This window comes from Artemia sp. Qi Xiang Cuo, chromosome 10 (assembly GCF_049724085.1).
Source record: "Artemia sp. Qi Xiang Cuo chromosome 10, ASM4972408v1, whole genome shotgun sequence".
Classification (NCBI taxonomy): Eukaryota; Metazoa; Arthropoda; class Branchiopoda; order Anostraca; family Artemiidae; genus Artemia; species Artemia sp. Qi Xiang Cuo.
Window position 1 is genome coordinate 66428347 of NC_142803.1, and position 19720 is coordinate 66448066.

The 19720-nt window shown below is 36.6% G+C and overlaps 1 protein-coding gene across 1 annotated transcript in view; it reads right to left on the reverse strand.

Annotated features, from left to right (window-relative positions):
• Positions 1-19720, reverse strand: part of Usp14 (ubiquitin specific protease 14) — a 61035-nt gene that overhangs the window by 17608 nt on the left and 23707 nt on the right. The window contains exons 2-3 of the mRNA XM_089095682.1: positions 14041-14203; positions 2196-2432 (exon numbers count right to left, since the gene is read on the reverse strand). Of these exons, the coding sequence (XP_088951808.1) occupies positions 2196-2432; positions 14041-14203 (400 nt within the window). The remainder of the gene's footprint in view (positions 1-2195; positions 2433-14040; positions 14204-19720) is intronic.

Consider the following 19720-nt stretch of genomic DNA (forward strand, 5'->3'; position numbering starts at 1 on the left):
AAATCAAGGCTATGTAATCCCCAAATTAGGGTGAAAAATCATTTTCCAGTCTCGAGTGAAACCAATTTATACAATGGCTTTACTGAGGCGTTAGAAAACGACGGGGCCGCATTTCGGACAACATAAAAAAAGTACCCAACAATACATAATAAGATCTCTGCATGAATTTGAAAGGATCCTTTGAATATATAAATATATTCAAGGATAAAATAAAAGATACTGATCCTCCAGCAGCATTGATGGCTCACAGGGCGGCAAAAATTGCTGTGTTTCAGCTGCAGGTATAAAGCCTGTCGCCCAATCCTGCGGCAGCTAGGATGGAGCCCCAACCACGTATTGTTAAGCAGAGATCAATCCACCTGCTACCCCATGATATAAACCTCCTGAATGTAACACAGTTAAAACGTAGAGTGATTTCAAACTTTTTACGATAATTTTGTTCTTCTTGACAATTTCACTGCGAGTTATGAAAATGGCAAAAATACTTCATTCGGGGCGAAAAATTTAAAATGCAAAAAGGAATTCCAAGCTTGTTGTTATAATTCCATTCCTCTTCCGGATTCTGACAACTTCGAAATTGCATCATTTTTCGCTAGGGGTAAAGAAATTAACCAACAGGAATTAAAGCCACACCAAATGCACGCAACATTTATTTGTCCCGCAAGTATCAACCTGTTTTTTACCTTTTAACTTTTTGTTCCATTGTCAACAGTCGTCAAAAAATCATTTATACTTGCGAAATTAATCAACAGAATCACAAAGATTAAGTCACAATAGTAGGGGGAAAAAAGTCATGGTATAGTCACAAAATTACAGTTTAATTAGCTGAAAGTATTCGAGGTGGAAACTTCACCATCATAGTGATGCTCGAACCAGATTTTCACAACTGTGAATAAAATCAAATTACGCACGGATATAGTGCTAATTATAAACACTTAAACTTAGTTTAAAAAAACTTTTCCGCATGCTGACCAATTGTCTGCGTTGCGCAGTTACCGATCACCAGATTCGATCCCTTTGGTGCATTGCATAGTTGGGGTAAATCATCCGACACTTCCCGTGTTTTTCCCCCAGATTTCTTCCAGTATCCATTTAGAGCTGGGGTCGAATCTGGCACCGCTGAGCAGGGTCACATTATTGATCCCCGTTCCTAACCAAATAATTGGCAACACCAGGATTGGAACCCCTGATCTGAGGATTTGAAATCCCGAGCAATAAGCACTCGGCTAGGATGCTGTTCGTAATTTATGCATGCATACGTCAATACCTATTAACAATCATGTATTATATGTAATTATATAATTAACAGCATATGTAATTATGTATGCTATTCGTAATTTCAAGAGCGGAATATTGCTCAACTTTCAAACACAATATTAGCATTGGAATTGGAGTCAAGATTAAAGTCACAATTTTTTGAAGCAATAAAAGATGCGATTTTAGACGAGTAGTTTTTCTATTTGTAACAGAGTCTGGTCCTAGATAGTTAGGAACAAAATAGTATTGATTTTGCATTTAACAAACAAAATAGTGCTGTTGTTACCTGTAACGCAAACAAATAGAGTTGTACATTCAAAATAATTGTGTACTGTCAACACAAAATAGTTTAGCTTTTCAAAACAATTTCTTGCCATTTTAGTTCTCCGCTTCTGAAACATATTTGTGCCGTTAAATTAATTTGTGGCATTTCCACTTAACCATACACTCAGGAAAAATTTCAAAGTAGATTTCAAAGTTTCTATGTACAGTCAACATCGTAGAACATGGTTGGCTATTAAAACTACCAAGTAGCATGACTACCGTGCTACCCTACTTTTTGCACGGCAGTCGGGAAGGAAGTAAAGCCAGGTAACTGCCCCCCCCTATATACGGCCTGTTCAAGCATGTAAAACAAATTAACAGAACCTGAAGCTTTAGAGCAACATCTATAAAAAATGAATTTAGTTATTATAGAAGCTTCAATTTACAAAAAAAAGTATGCTGCTATCTAAAAGTCCTACCAAATACCATCTGAATTCTTGATTAAATAATACTTTATTCAGTCCTATCTTAATTGCTGTAGTGGGTTGCCTTAACAGGTGAATAGTGGTATACTATTCATTGATTTTAGAGGGTAATAATGTGAATGAGTCCAATAGCGTAAATAACTCTATAAACTAATTCAATATTACAATTAATAACCAAACCAGAAATACCTTGTGAAATCAATAATGCTATTTTTTAACTCAGGTACACTCTTCAAGCACTGTACTGTGGCATTGATGTAGCACGTATTCCCCAAATTTTCTAAACCACCAGGCATGTCCATTACAGAGGCTAATTCAGCTTCAGTCATGTCCTCCATAAACGTTGGCTTCTTTGCTGGTTCTGTGGCTATGTCTTCTTCTTTGGTACCCATGAGCATTACCATAACACCGTCTTTAATACTCAACCTATATTTTAAATAGTACGTTCATGATAAGTTCGATAATACAATAGCTATTACCAACTCAGCGAATAAATGGTGGAGATCCCTGCACACATAAAATCACCTTTAACACCCACAAATATTACCATAACACCGTCTATAATATTCATTCAATAATTTAACAATATATTCATGATAAGTTAAATAATATAATAATTATTACCAACTCAGCAAATACATGGTGGACATCCCTGCACACATAAAATGACCTTTAACACCCACAAATATTACCATAACACCGTCTTTAATACTCATTCAATAATTTAACAATATATTCATGATAAGTTAAATAATATAATAATTATTATGAATTCAGAGAATAAAAGGTGGACAATCCTGCACCGATAAAATCTTCCTTAGCCCCCATAAATATTACCATGAAACTTTCTTCAACATTAACTGTACAGAACATTTGAATATTTTACCATTTACGAGCTAGGTCCTTAAACATGGATACATTTCTTAGCCTATAGTGTTATATGTGCGAGCTGTTGGCTCGCACATAAAAGTACATAGATATATAACAACTAATAAGAGTGCATAAATTATAATAACTGTAAAATGAATAAGTTAGTATAAACGATACTCCTAAGGCTTTTTCCGAATTCTCGAACCTGGATGAAGACGGTAGAGAAGTGCCAAATTTCTCGGACCGAACCTGTACTGTCCTGAATTATGTGAATTTTGTTTGCTCCTAAGATCATTCGTATTTTGCGGCATCTTGATGTAATTCAAGCAACAGGTTCTGACAACATACCAAATGTTGTCCTCAAATCCTGCAACGCCGAACTAGCTGGACTTTTGTCATTGCTTTTCCGGATATTCTTTCGCTCTGGAACCTTCTTATAAACATTGAAATCCATCCCTGCTATGCCTTCCCTAAAGGCAGATTGCAATCCAACGAGCGTGGACTCCCATAGGCCTATTAGCCTCCTCTCCTATGTGAAAAAAAGCCTACAAGAGCGTCTCCAATAGAACGTTTCAACCATTCCTGGAATCAAATGACCTTCTTGGCGATCGTCAATATTGATTCCATAGGAAACGCTCAACATTAGACTGCCTAGCAGTCCAGCATCAGGAGTGGATCGAACTTCTCGTAATGGGGTACCATATTAGGCTATTGTCATTCGACATTGCCAAAGCTTTCGACAGAGTATGGCACCGTGGCCTGCTAAAGAAACTCCATGCGTACGATGTTCGTGGATGTCTACTAAAAGTGATTAAGCATTCTTTCAGATCGTTTACTGCAGGTTGTCCTCGACGGGTTTATTTCCACTCGAATTTTCAGTGAAAGCAGGGGTACCCCAGGGCAGTATCTTGTGATATACACTCTTCCTTATCTACATAAATTACATGGGAGACAGCCTTCAAAACCCTCTGCATTATTTTTACTGACAATACCACGACACACTCAGCCATCCTAAAACACGAAGACCTTAACACAAGCCTGCCTTTCCCTACTGTGGATCTTTGTAAAATCGAAAAGTAGTCTGATACATGAATGATCAACTTTATTGCATTGAAAACAAAGGAGCTTCTTATTACCCGATCAAGGTACCGCGTGAACACCCCAGTTTTATTTTCAAAAATGAAACTATAAAGAGAGTCGACGACCTTCGTCTACTGGGGATTCAATTTTCCACCAATCTATCTTGGAATAACCACATTGATCGGGTGAGAACCTCCTGCGCAAGAAAGCTCGGCGCTACTCTTTGCTGCAAAAACATTCTTCCATCCAGCTCGATCATCCCACTTTACAAGTCCTGCATCAGACCTACAGCTGAATATGGATACCTACTATATGCTGGTGCCCCAAAAACGTTGTTTGCACCACTCCAGAAGATCCAAAATAGGGCAAACAAGGCGGGCTGCGCCTCTACACATGACTCGCTCCAGCCTCTAAATGAAAGGTTTGATGTAGTGTCAATGGCTGTTTTCTAAAAGTACAGGAATTCGCCTCTCTCCGACGAGCTCTCTCGCAGTTCCCCCTTTTTTCCAATCGACAAGGCAGACGCAAAGGCACACAGCTCGGTCCAATTATCTAAAGGAGTTCACGCCATCATGAACCGAGTACTTGACAAAGAGCTTCATCCGGTGTTCCACTTCTATCTGGAACGATCTGGAAATCCCTCTGTTGACTCCTTCAAAAGAAGGTTCAATAGAACTTTTAAATCTCGAGGTTTGGGAACGAGGTAAATTAATACCGGCATATCAGATACCTTTAAGTACCAGTGCCCTGAATATAGAAAGAAACATAAGAAGTAATAAATAATAAGTATACAATTGTAAATATATAATACAAAACATATAATATATTATATTACTAAAGATATTACAATAGAAACGAGAGGAAACCAAAAAAATATTAGAAAACGAAGGGAAGAGGGCATTTCCTGTGCAAAGAAAGTTGCTGACAGATAAAAATCTGGCTAAAGTCAGTTTAAGCAGTAAACAGTTTTGAAACAACAGTCTACGATTTGAGGTAGGAAAAAGACAAATTAGTTGTTACCTTGGGAACTGGTTTATGTTCTGATTGGTCAGTAATTAGGGTGTTGAAGGATTTTGATTGGCTGAGAGAAACTTAAGTTGGTAAGCCAGTGGATTATAGGGTCAGTGGTTTAAGGTTTTTCGTTAATAGAAGCCTGTGCAGCATTTGTTGATGTTAAGAATTTAATGTTATTTGGAGACTAATTAAAATCACGGACAACAACTGATAACAAATTTTTGCCTTTAACATAAGTCACTTTGAGTAAAGTAGGGTATACAGTTCCAAACCCAACCCATTGGGTTTGGAAAGTTTGGTGAAGCGATTGTTAAAATTGCCCCTAGATTTCTAAGTCAGCGTTTTGTTTTTCCTATATCGCGTTGTGAAGTTTTGAATGCTTTGAATCATCTTAAGTCGAAATCTATTGATGCTGATGGTATCTCTAAAATGCATCTAACTCCCCGATGTGCTGAACTTGTGTCACATCTTGCACTTTTGTTTCAAATGTGCTTGGCATCTTCTGTCGTCCCGGAAAGCTTTTTGTGAGGCAGCGTGACTTCAATTTTAAAAAGAGGTAAACCGCCAACAGATTGCTCTTCTTACCGTCCAGTTTCTGTTTCTTGCAATATTAGCAAGGTCTTCGAGTATATTCTTTTACCTAATTTAACTCGAAATATTTCTTTCTTTGGTGAAAATCAACTTGGTTTCAGACCTGGTGTGGGTTGCCAACATGCTCATCGTGTCCTTTCTTCTATTCTACTTTCTAATTCTTCTAAGGGTAAAGGCGTATATCTCTGTACACTTGATCTCTCAAAGGCTTTCGATTCTGTTGCTCATAACCAGCTTTTCTTTTCTTTGGCTTTTTCTGGTGTTAATTTTTCGGTTATTTACCTTTTACGGTTTTGGTATTCTAATTCTTACCTCCGCCTGAAATCTTCTCCAGAAACAACTATTAAAGTGCTTCGTGGTGTTAGGTAGGGAGGTGTTTTATCACCAACCCTTTTCAAAATTTGTATTTCTACTGTTCTGGAAAAGATCTCAGGCACTTATTTTTCCGGTTCTACTGATATTTCTTACATTGCCTATGCTGATGACATTCTGTTGATTAGTCGTACTAAGCCTGCTCTTTCTACGATGGTTTCCTTAGTTTCTCAGTCTTTCCTAAATATTGGTCTATCCCTGAATCTTGACAAGTGTGAATTCTTATCTTATAATCTGTCTTCGTTTACTCCTCTGGCTTGTACTGAATTTTCTGTACTTTCTGTCTCCTCCTTTCGGTGGCTTGGTATTTCTAATTCTCTAGCTCTCTTTCGTAAACAGATTGTTGCTGATGCAGTAAGAAAAATTCAGCTCAGTTATTCAAAAATTGTAGCAAACCGTGGAAAATGTAACAGAAGAGCTCTTGGGCGCTTGTTCTCGACTTTTTCTGATCATTCTGTGCTTTATTTTTCGGGTGTTCATTCTGTTCTTAAGCTAAAGGATTTGAAAAAAATTAAAGTTGTATACTTCAAGTCTTGCATATTTCTTCTTTCTCTGCCACCATAGACTAGAAATCGACATCAAGTTAAAATTTTATATGTCAGGGATGTAACTAAAAAGCTCAGTGACCTATAAAAAGCTTTTAGTAAATACATTTTGTAATATTGGCCCTGACCACGGTCTTTTACAGTTCTTTTCTTAGTTTAATTTAATTGCTAGTGTTGAGTTCTTTTTTGTTTTTCTTTTTTATTATTATGTTTATACTCCACTTGTACTACTTGTTCTCTTGTAGTTGTGGGTAATAAATGATTGATTGATTGATTTCCAAAATCTATCTCGACCACATGCTACCAGAGCTGGACATGCATGTACTAGGCATATATCGGCCACAAGTTACCAATGACATCCGGGCCATAAGCAGAGTACTAGGGTAATAAGATGACCATAATCTACCCACAAATAAACCTTATATTTGCCACACTGTAATCCCGCCCTCAACCCAAAAAAGCTATAAAGAAAAACAAGTTTTTTCAACTGAAAGTAAGGAGCATCATTAAAACTTAAATCGAACAGAAATTATTACGTATATGAGGGGGTTCGCTTCATAGTCAATACCTCGCTCTTTACGCCAAAGGTCGAATTTTGTTCCAATTCTTAAAGAATGACCCCTGAATCACAAAGGCCGTGGAATTAGAATAGATAGCTCTTTTGAAAGTACTAAAAACACTTTAGCGTAAAGATTGAGGTATTGACTAGGGGGTAAACCCCCTGATATACGTAATAATTTCTGTTCGTTTTAAGTTTTAACGGTGCTCCTTACTTTCGGTTGAAAAAACTTGTTTTTTTTAAATTTAATTTCTAATCGTTTTTTAAATGATGCTGGGAATTCTGGCGCTCCATTCATAGAAATGTCCCTTCCCCCATTGAAAGATCCTACCACATAATCCACTGCCCCCGAACCCCCCCCCCCCAACAGAAAAAAATCCCTCCTCAAAACGTCTGTATACTATAACCAATGCTACAATAACCAATACTATATGTAAACAATGGACAAAAATCATAGCTTGCAGCCCTTCCCCCGGGGACTTTGGGGGATTAAGTCATCCTCAAAGACATAGTTATTCGATTTTCTACTATGCTGAACAAAGTGGCTATCTCAAAATTTTTATCGGGTGACTTTGGAAAAAAATGAGCGTGATAGGGTGCCTAGTTGCCCCCCAGTTTTTTGATCACTAGAACTTTTAATTTCCGTTCGAATAAGCCCTATCACGATATTCTAGGACTACTGGATCGATACGATCACCCCTGATAAAAACAAACAAATAAACACGCATCCTTAATCTTTCTTCTGACAAAAAATACAAAATTCCACATTTTCGCCGATAGGAGCTTGTAACCTCTACATTAGGGTTTTCTGCTACGCCGAATCTGATGGTGTGATTTTCATTAAGTTTCTATCACTTTCAGGGGATATTTCCCCCTTTTTTCGAAAACAAGGCAAATTTTTTCATAAATGATGGGTAAGACTAAACTTGATGAAACTTATATATTTGAAATCAGCATAAATATCTGATTCTTTTGATGTATTTATAGGTATCAAAATTCCGTTTTAGAGTTTCGGTTACTATTGAGCCGGGTCGCTCCTTACTTACAGTTCCTTACCACAAACTGTTTGATTATTGAGCTCCCAGATGAAGAAATTTATATCAAACAGTTCATGGTAACGAACTGTAAGTAAGGAGCAACCCGGCTCAATGGTAACCGAAACTGTAGAAAACAGAATTTTGATACCAATAGATACATCAAAAGAATCAGATATTTATGCTGATTTCAAAGATATAAGTTTCATCAAGTTTAGTCCTACCTATCAAAAGTTACGCGCCTGAGAAAATTTGGCTGATTTTCGAAAAAAGGGGGAAAGCCCCCTGAAAGTTATAGAACCTTAATGAAAATCACACCATCATATTCAGCGTATCAGAGAACCCTACTGTAGAGGTTTCAAACACCTATCTACAAAAATGTGGAATTTTGCATTTTTTGCCAGAAGAAAGATCACGGATGCGTGTTTATTTATTTATTTTTTTCCCCAGGGGTGATCGTATCAACCCAGTGGTCCTTGAATATCGTAGAAGGGCTCATTTGAACGGAAATTAAAAGTTCTAGTGCCCTTTTTAGGTAACAAAAAAAACGGAGGTCAACTAGGCCCCCTTCCACGCTCTTTTTTTCGCAGTCACCCGATCAAAATTTTGAAATAGCCATTTTGTTCAGCATGGTCGAAAATATGATAACTATGTCTTTTAGGATGACTTAATCCCCCGAAGTCCCTGGGGGGAGGGCTGAAAGTTATGAATTTTACCCAATGTTAACATATAGTATTGGTTATTGGGAAGTATACAGACATTTTCAGAGAGGATTTTTTCTGTTAGTAGGGGGGGGGGGGGTCGGGGTTATGTGGGAGGATCTTACCATGAAGGAATTTTTCATGGGAGAAGGGACATTGCTATGAAGGGGGCGCCGGATTTCCCAGCATTATTTAAATAAAGATCAGAAATTATATTTATAAAAAAAAACAAGTTTTTTAACTGAAAGTAAGGAGCAACATCAAAACGACAGGAAACATTACGTATATGATTGGGTTCATCCCCTGGTCAATACCTCGCTCTTTAAGCCAAAGATTATTTAGTACTTTCATAATAGCTATTTATTCTAATTAACGGAATTTGTGATTAAGGGGTCATTTTTAAAGCAACTGTACGCAATTTAAACTTTAGTTTAAAAAGTAAGGTATTGACTATAATGCAAACCCTTTAATGTACGTATTAAAAATCTAAGAATACTAAGGTTCGCTAAGTTACTAAATTCGCAAGTTATGTCTATTTATTACGAATAAAAACACTCGTAAATAAAATTAAACAGGTTTCGAGAAAGCCATTTAACCAAATAAAAGTAAAATTGATATTCAAATTTTTTTTAAATTATTCATTTACGGTGAGCCAAAATCAAAACCTGCATTAATTAAAAAAAGTTCAAAAATCAAATAAAAAAAAAAAAGTTTTTTTAACTGAAAGTAAGTAACGACGTTAAAACATAAAACGAAAAGAAATTATTCCGTATATGAAAGGGGCTGTCCCCTCTTCAACGCCTTGCTCTTTACGCTAATGTTTGACTTTCTCACAACTCTATTTTTTTTAAACAATAAAAAACTTTACCGTAAAGACCGAGGCGTTGAGGAGGGGACAGCCCCTTTCATATACGGAATAATTTCTGTTCGTTTTAAGTTTTAACGTCGTTCCTTACTTTCAGTTAAAAAAACTTGTTTTTTTTTATATTTAATATTATCAAGAGGAGACACCGTTTTATAATTTATCTAAAATAAGTTCAACCCTCTCGCGTTGCAAAAATCCTATGTATAAGCCTTTTTCTAGGGAATTTTTTGACCAATGAAAGACAGGCATTCCATTAATGTTTTTGCAAGATTATGAAACATACGTGTTTTCTAACTTCTTCTAAACCTCGAGAAGAGTTCTAGCAAAATAGGCTTTTCATCTGAGCTTAAAATAAATAGTAAAAAATAAATTAGTATTCTCATTAATACGTATCGGGGTGGTGTTGATAACCTTATCATACCAGTGAGTGTGAGCAATAGGTAAAAATATGCACTACTGCTGATTTTGCTTACCATCTACCACCGACCCTCCTTTCCAGTATCTGGCCCTGAGGTTGGGTATTTTACAGAGTATATTACCAAGATTTGATGAATTAAAGCCAGTAATAGAAACAAAACGAAACGATTTTATTATCAAACGCCTTCAGTGTGGCCAGATCGTGAACAAAAAAATAAGCCGCAGCCTTTGAAAAACACGCCAAAAATAAGCCAGACAATTTTTTGCCCAAAATTTAACTTTACTTTTAATGGTGTCCAAGTTTTGACGGCCGTTTTATAGAAATATTGAAAAAAAACTACGTTTTCTAAAGAGCTAAAGAGGCTGAGTTACAAGGTCGAACCTTAAAACGTACAGGGATTACGAGGCAAAGTTGGGGGGCTGCCGCCCCCCAAACCCCCGCTTTCGCAGCCTTTAAATATAAACAAAATTTCTTTAAACTGAAAGTAAGGAGCGACAATAAAACCTAAAACGAACATAAATTATTCCGTATATGAAAGGGGCTGTGCCCTCCTCAAGCCTCGCTCTTTACGCTAAAGTTTTTATTGTTTAAAAAAAGAGTTGTGAGAAAGTCAAACTTTAGCGTAAAGAGCGAGGCGTTGAGGAGGGCACAGCCCCTTTCATATACTGAATAATTTCTGTTCGTTTTAAGTTCGATTAACTCTTTAGAAAACGTATTTTTTTTCAAATAATTTCTGCACGTTTTTGTACAGTTTATTACTTATCAAGATAAAGTCAGAAGAGGATGAAATTTTGCAAGTTTCTTAGTTTGAGCTTGGGCTACAAAATGCGATTACCGCCGTCTCTCTGCAACCTCTAGGACCTGAAATCGCTTAACATTGTGGTGGGTCGCCTCTATATAGAGGCACAAGTGGGCCTCCTTGACTCACCACTATTCAGGTCCTTTGATCCTAATGGCATTATCCACCTTTCAATTCGTTCCCTGGTTTGCGGAAATTCAGTTCCAGTGTAGAGATTATTTTGAGGCTGCATTTAGTAGAATTGCGATAAGGCTAGGCTGGCTAGGCTGTGTACCCAATCTGTTTGTACAGAGATACAAACCACAGAAAATAGCTAGAGTGTACATGACGACAGCATGACAACTCCTGGACGACTCACATGAACTAAACAGTTAAACAGGATCTGTATATGTGACAGATCTGTCTGTTATGAGTTTGATTACTGGACTTATTCTATTACAATAAGTAACAGAAAATATACTGTACCTTCAGCTGTAGTTCGACCCCATGACTTACTGGCTAATACTTGTTATGCTTTTGTTACTAAGACGCGTGTCTCTTATGATTTGAAAACTTCGCCGCAGTGCCGCGATTAGATTCATATTTTGACCATAGAGTTAAAACGTGATTTTGACCTTTCGTGAGCATTAGTTCGTTCGTTCGTTCGAAAATCGGATGAATTGCCAAAAAATATAAATTCTTCCCGAAAAAGTAAATCACGCCAAGAAATAAGCCAGTTCAAAATAAAAATAGCCAAGTTTTAAGCCACAAGCCAGTTCCAAAAATTTTCGAGCCAGTCGCCAACAAAATAAGCCAGTTTGGCGTAAAATAAGCCAATCTGGCCACACTGAACGCCTTACACTGTGGTAGTTCTTGTCATAATAAAAGATAAGGCACAAAATATAAAATTCACAGCCATAGCAAACATCATACAAATTAATATGTTGATTCAAAATATCAAAAAAAGAGTCAAACTAAAATCCAAGACGTTAAAATATCCCACTATCTGTAAAAAAAGCAAAATAACTCAAAGTTCAAATTAAGAAAAGAGACTTTAAAAATTCACAACGAATAAAAATAATAATGAGCTAAAGCCAATAAATATGTACAATTATTGACGAGTGAGCGTAGTATTAACAGTGTTGACGAACGAGAGAACAAAACTACTTGCATAACGTATTTGCATAATGACAGCCAAAATCAAGCCTGGAGACCCCCTCAACATATGAAGTTCCAACCATGGTGCAAAGACAAGTTCCTTGAGGAGCAAAGGGTGTGATGAAAAAATCCCTTGCTAGTACTGGCTCTGATTGTCATTTGCCGCTGAAGGCTGGCAAGTGGTAAGTGACTCTCACCTCCCTTTTAAGGGACAAGGTTCTTTTGAGCCTGCCCAATCCGGCCTGAAGCAGACAGGTGTAGCTCTTGGGACTGGAGAAAACAACAGCAGACACCTTGATACTACCAAGGAATGCTCTCCTTCAAAATGTGCCAAGAATTTGGCAGGGGGGTAACGGACATTTGTGCAGGGACAAACACAGGGGTGGGGAAGGTGGATCGGCCTCCTCCCCATTAAATCCTTAATTTACCAGAATCTCTGGGCGTTTCTTATTCACAATATCATTTTTTTTTATTATTATTATCAGATCCCTATCCTAAGAAAAAAACACAGCGTACATGCCTGGCTTCGTGGCTTGAACCTCAACTCAATTTTATGAGTCCACCCAAAATAATAACAATGGTATATTTTTCACATACCAGAATACTATTTTTCATATATATTCGAGGTATATTAATAAATACAATGTATTTTATTCATATTTCATATTTTCAAATAACATGGTATATTTTTTTGAGTAAAACATGTCAAATACCAATCTATATTAGGCATATCTACAGGCCCTTCAAGTCTACCATCTTCCTCTCAAAACTCAGGATTTGAATTTTTTCTAGGAGTTTTTTTTCATATTTTTTTTTCTGTATCATCTTAAAGCCCCTTATTTTTATGCATTAAACATAAAAAGAGATGAACCCTGGTTACAACAGTGGAAGATTCTAGTTTGAGGTATATTCTGGCTACAGTTGATAGTATTCAAAGCTTAAATATTTAAATTGATCAAGGGGGGGAGTTAGGGGGTTTGAACACACACGCCCCCTGAAATGTTTGTCCGACTCAAAAACGTAACAAAAATTAATATAAACAATTTTTTATGCGTTTTTTCTTGTGACACCTCCCCTTCCCGGAGAAAACTTTTTTGTACTCCTCCTCCCCGAAAAAAATCTTGAATACGGCCGACAGTGATATTTCTTTTTTTTATTCTGGATGAAAAGCATATACTTCTGCTACTGTAGGTTTACCTATAATTTTTAAACAACAAACATTTTGACATATACAAGAAGCGCTTACCTATCTGTCTTACCTATTGGCAACTAAAAGAAAAGTAAACATTACTACTAACAATAACTCACTGCAGCATCAAGCCACCTGGCCACTAGCCACTGCAGCACCAGCACCAGGCCAACGCAGCTATGCATGCTTCTAATCATCCAGGGCTCAAAAAGTCTGAATTCGTCAGTAAAAATGTTAATACGACCAGTGTCATTTCTAGCCAAAATGATGGGGGGGGGGGGGGAGGGAGCTAGAGATTGTACCAACAGGCTGGTCATTTTTACTGACTGTTTTTTTGTCAATAATTAGCATAATGTCCGTTTCGAGTACAATAAGTAAAATCACTGCACAAGTCGGTAAAACCACTGCACTTACCAACCGAGACCTAGTTTTCGGTACACATCATGTCACTATTTTAATGTTATCTATTTAACCAAATAAAAAATTGTGGTAGCATCTGTAAAGCACGGCAAGAGTCGGTAAAATACTGCGTTTACCGACCAAGTTCAAAATTTCTGTAGATGACATGTCAGTATTCTCGTGGTCTTTATTGAACCGAACAAAAATTTTACTGACTTATAAATTTTACCGAGTGACCAAAAACATCAGGGAGGGGGTATCCCCCTCCCCCTCATACGTGACGACCCTGAATAAAATAGCTAATTTTAACGGTGTGACATTCCAACTTGCAATTTTCATGTCATTTAAATCATCACAATTATTATGGCCTCAGGAAAAGCAATCGGTTCCAACCCTGTGCTAAATAACAGTAAAGTTGAAAAAAAGTGATTATGGTAATAATACATGTTGTAAGGACTCACCCTTGCCAAGAATTATCTTTCAGTATTCCTCCTTTAACCATGATTTTCTGCCGCTCTGGCGTCACCCCTGTGAGTGCAAACAATTGTGCTTTAAAAAGGTCTGGCTCTTCATCTGTATTTAGCTCAACATCAGGATATGTCTCTTTTCCCCACTTTACTTTAACTAAGGAAAAACAAAAAATTAATACCGAGGGAAGGTTTTAAAAGGAAAGCTACTATTGAAGCATCATATCAACCAAGGCGGATCAACCATATAGTAACAAATAGCAACAAAGACCACAATGCATTTCCATTATAAACAACAAGTAGAACAATAGAGAAATTTTTTATATAAGACAGCGGAATACAACTTTAAATGAATATTTCGACCCTATATTCAAGGCACCCAACGTCCACAGCAAAGCAAATGAAAAAAGGAACACAAATGAACCCACATTAAGATACAATCTCTAAAACTAAGATATTTTCAAAACAGTCCTAGCATCATTACTTCAGGGAAGTTCAACCAGGACCTATTCCTTACTTCAGGGAATTTGGACCAGGACCAACAAGGTCCTGGTTGAACTTCCCTGAAGTACTGATGCTAGGACTGTTTTGAAAATATCTTAGTTTTAGAGATTGTATTTTAATGTGAGTTCTTTTATATTCTTTTTTTTCATTTGTTTTACTCAGGACAGCCCTTGGATAAAGGATCGAAATATTTATTTAAAGTTGCATTCCACTGTTTTATATAAAAAAAATTCTCTATTGTTCTATTTATTGTTTCTTTATAGTAACTTATACAAACATTGGGTAGGGTCTACCCGATAATTAGCTTATAAAACACCCATGCATGAATTATTGTGACCTAAAATACCCCTTCTTTTTATTTCAGATCCTGGGAAAATAATTTCATATCCCCCCTCCTCACCCTTTTGTTTAGACTCTTTGGATGTTTTCACACTAGCAATAAATATCAAATGGTAGTATTCAGCTTTGAAAGAAGTTTAACACCATCTCTTTATAACCCAAGAAAGAGATTGAGGGAAGCATGCAAAAAGTGAGAGAAGACGCAGATACCTGCAGTCAGAAATATACGGTTTGAGCATCAAAACCTTTCTGGCTCTAAAACTCTACAAAGTTTTTACCATGTATAGCTATAAATTCAAGTTAGAGCTTGGATTAAATATTGATAACATTTTTGACCACCAACGGGCTATGACTATTAGTTATAGCAAAAATCCTCTTTCCTTTTCAAATTTGATTTAACAAGTACACTCGACTCTCGATAACTCAAAATCCTTGATATATCTAATTATTTTCAATCCCCTTTGAAAAATATATCAAATTAAAAAAAAGACCATGCATAAAATTGGAAATAATTTTGCAGTTATATTTTATTTATGTAAGTCGAAGTGACCTGAAAATAACCTCTATGATTCGAAATCCATTAGATAAGTCATCATTTTATTTTCGCTTTAAATCCACAAGTCAAGGTTTACCTCCGTATTTCGAAGTTTTTCCAACAGACCTCTATTAGTCAAGACCTAATATGCAGGTTGCAACGTGTAAACTTTGATACGTATTAACATGGTTTACAATGTTTTTATATCAGATTCAATTAATGTTCAGGTGTCTATTTCATAGAAAAGAAAACTTATTATTGGCATTTGAGTGTCAAGTCTTGACATTTGGAAGTAAAGTCTTTATATGTCAAGTCTAAAATACACTAAAAGTTATTCTTAACTTTGTAGTAGCTGTAGGAAGTAAATTTAGCGATTTTGTAACTCGAATTTGCATTTGGTCTACCTCTGTAACTTGTTACCTATATACAGGGGCGTCCCGAGGCTCATTTCATTGGGGAGGTGATCTTCGTAAATTTTGCCGAATCGCTACCTGATTTATGCCGAATTTTCTGCAGAAATCAAGAATTTTGCTAAATTTCGGCCGATTTTGCAAAATTTCTGCCTTCGGCGAAAATTTCATCGAATACAAAACAAATTTGGGGGGAGGGGGGGGGGAGACTTTTCAGTCAAGGCTACCTAGTCCTCTTCACTTTTTCTCTTTATATAAGATGTATTAAACTATTACAGGCTGCTATTTATATTTTTGGTTGTAGCTCTTTGGATTTCCAAAACCAGAAAATCTAAGTGTATATTTTGAGTTCAGTACCCTTTGTACAGTTTAGGTCAGCAGGGCTTGAACTGATAATGGTAGTTTGTGGTGTTACTTTAACAGTTTACTAAAGGGCATGCTGGGCAGGCATTAGCACATTACATTTGAACAGGTAATGGTCAATCCTTTTGTTTCTTATATTGCAGAATCTGCAAAAGTGAATGAGAGAGTTAGGCCAGTAGCATTTGAGATTTGATAAGAGAAAGTCTGAAGATAAATTTTGGAATTAATTTTATAGGAAAATGGAGGTAAATTTGGTTCATTATTTATCAGATGGAGCTCTAATTACCTATAGAAAGATACATCTCTGAGAGGTCATAGGTGGAGGGTTCAGATGATTCTTCTATTTTTGTTTAATTTCTTTTTTGCTTTAAATTCTTTGCTGAACTCCGTTACTTTGTAGTTTTATTTCTGTGGAGTCTCTACCAAAGTTCTTAGGTTTTTCTTTATACTTGCTTTCAGGTTCTTCCTGCATTTCACAAAGAATACTTAATCTGTCTAACATACCTGAAGGGGGCGCCGGATTTCCCAGCATTATTAAAGAGAAAGATCAGGAATTAAATAAAAAAAAACAAGTTTTTCAACTGATCAACTGATTGTGATTAAGAGGTCATTTTTAAAGAACTGGAAAAAAAAATTCGAACTATAGTTTAAAGAGCAGGGTATTGACTAGGGGCGAACCCCTAATATACGTGTTAAAAATTTATGAATATAGAAGTTCGTTACGTAAGTTAATTCTAAGTTACGTATATTTATTACTAATAAAAACGTTCGTAAATAAAATTAAACAAGTTTCGAGAAAGCCATTTAACCAAATATAATATGCAAATTTTGTTTTAATTATTCATGTACGGTGAGCCAAAATCAAAACCTGCATTAATTCGAAAACGTTCAAAAATTAAATAAAAAAAACAAGTTTTTTTAACTGAAAGTAAGGAACGACGTTAAAACTTAAAACGAACAGAAATTATTCCGTATATGAAGGGGGCTGTCCCCTCCTCAACGCCTCGCTCTTTACGCTAAAGTTTGACTTTCTCACAACTCTATTTTTTTAAACAATAAAAAAACTTTAGCGTAAAGAGCGAGGCGTTGAGGAGGGGACAGCCCCCTTCATATACGGAATAATTTCTGTTCGTTTTAAGTTTTAACGTCGTTCCTTACTTTCAGTTAAAAAAACTTGTTTTTTTTATTTAATTTTTGAACGTTTTCGAATTAATTCAGGTTTTGATTTTGGCTCACCGTACATGAATAATTAAAACAAAATTTGCATATTATATTTGGTTAAATGGCTTTCTCGAAACTTGTTTAATTTTATTTACGAACGTTTTTATTAGTAATAAATATACGTAACTTAGAATTAACTTACGTAACGAACTTCTATATTCATAAATTTTTAACACGTATATTAGGGGGTTCGCCCCTAGTCAATACCCTGCTCTTTAAACTATAGTTCGAATTTTTTTTCCAGTTCTTTAAAAATGACCTCTTAATCACAATCAGTTGATCAGTTGAAAAACTTGTTTTTTTTATTTAATTCCTGATCTTTCTCTTTAATAATGCTGGGAAATCCGGCGCCCCCTTCATAGCAATGTCCCTTCCCCCATGAAAACGTCCTTCATGGAAAGATCCTTCCATATAGCCCCCGACCCTCTCCATCCCCCCCCTACCACAAAAAATCTCCACTGAAAAAGTATGTATACTTCCCAATAACCAATACTATATGTTAACATTGAGTAAAGTTCATAACTTTCAGCCCTCCCCTGGGGACTTTGGGGGATCAAGTCATCCTAAAAGACATTTTTATCATATTTTCGACCATGCTGAACAAAATGGCTATCTCAAAATTTTGATCGGGTGACTTTGGGAAAAAAATGAGCGTGGGAGGGGGCCTAGTTGCCCTCCATTTTTTTTGGTTACTTAAAAAGGGCACTAGAACTTTTAATGTCCGTTCCAATTAGCCCTCCCACGATATTCTAGGACCACTGGGTCTATACGATCACCCCTGGAAAAAAAAAAAAAACAAAAACAAACAGACAAATAAACGCTCATCCGTGATCTTTATTCTGGCAAAAAATGCAAAATTCCACATTTTTGTAGATAGGAGCTTGAAACCTCTACAGTAGGGTTCTCTGATACGCTGAATATGATGGTGTGATTTTCATTAAGGTTCTATAACTGTTAGGGGTCTTTCCCCTTTTTTCGAAAATCAGCCAAATTTTCTCAGGCACGTAACTTTTGATAGGTAAGATTAAACTTAATGAAACTTATATATTTGAAATCAGAATTAAAATCTGATTCTTTTGATGTATCTATTGGTATCAAAATTCCCTTTTTTAGAGTTTCGGTTACCATTGAGCCGGGTCGCTCCTTACTTACAGTTCGTTACCACGAACTGTTTGATACATCTCTGAGAGGTCATAGGTGGAGGGTTCAGATGATTCTTCTATTTTTGTTTAATTTCTTTTTTGCTTTAAATTCTTTGCTGAACTCCGTTACTTTGTAGTTTTATTTCTGTGGAGTCTCTACCAAAGTTCTTAGGTTTTTCTTTATACTTGCTTTCAGGTTCTTCCTGCATTTCACAAAGAATACTTAATCTGTCTAACATACCTTTTAACACACACACAAAAAAATGTTGCACAATGCTGCCCAGAACTAGCATCAATGCTGCCCAGAACTAGCCTATCAATTTGAAGGAAAGAGAAAATTAGACAGCATTGTGATATTCATACAAAGGGGCAAAGAGTATTGGCTACAGAAGAGGCAGGCAGTCAGAGCAACCATCATAGCTTTGAATCATCAGCATAAACGCCCATCTTATATAAACGGCACACTGCTGTCAACTTCTGAGGATAATGCTTTCCCATTGCCCCAAAATACTAGCCCTCTGCTTTCTCCCTGAAAGGAATGGCATCACCCATTCTACAACTTCTAGATGGTTACCAATAGGTATTAGTTTTATCTTCAGCCAGCAATGACAGACTTAGTGAAATGCTTTGACAAAATCTAACAGGATCATGCCAACTGGAGTCTAGTGACTTAGTGATATAGTCATAAGCAGGGGCGTCCTGAGGCACATTTTATTGTGGGGGGGGGGGGGAGGTCTTTGTAGATTTTACCGAATCACTCCCTGATTTATGCCGAATTTTCTGGAAAAAACTTTACCAAATGCCAAAAAATTTGGGGGAGGGGAGCGGCGCAAACCTACCCACCCACCCCGGGACACCCCTGGTCATAAGCATCTATAAGATTTATCTCAACTGAGTGCCTAGATCTGAAGTCATGTTGGCTGTCTGGGAGCTATTTTTTTTGCCAAATACATGTTTTGTTATTGTGTTATTCACAATACCTTCAAGAATTTTACCAACTGTTAAGGTGATGCTAAAGGGTCAGTAATTGGGGATATTATTCCTACATCAACTCTTGTGGACAGGGGCAGGAGTGTCCCAAGGCTCATTTCGTTGGAGGAGGGTAGGGGGTAGGGGTGGTCTGGTCTTCGTAAATTTTACAAAATTTCCATCTGATTTAC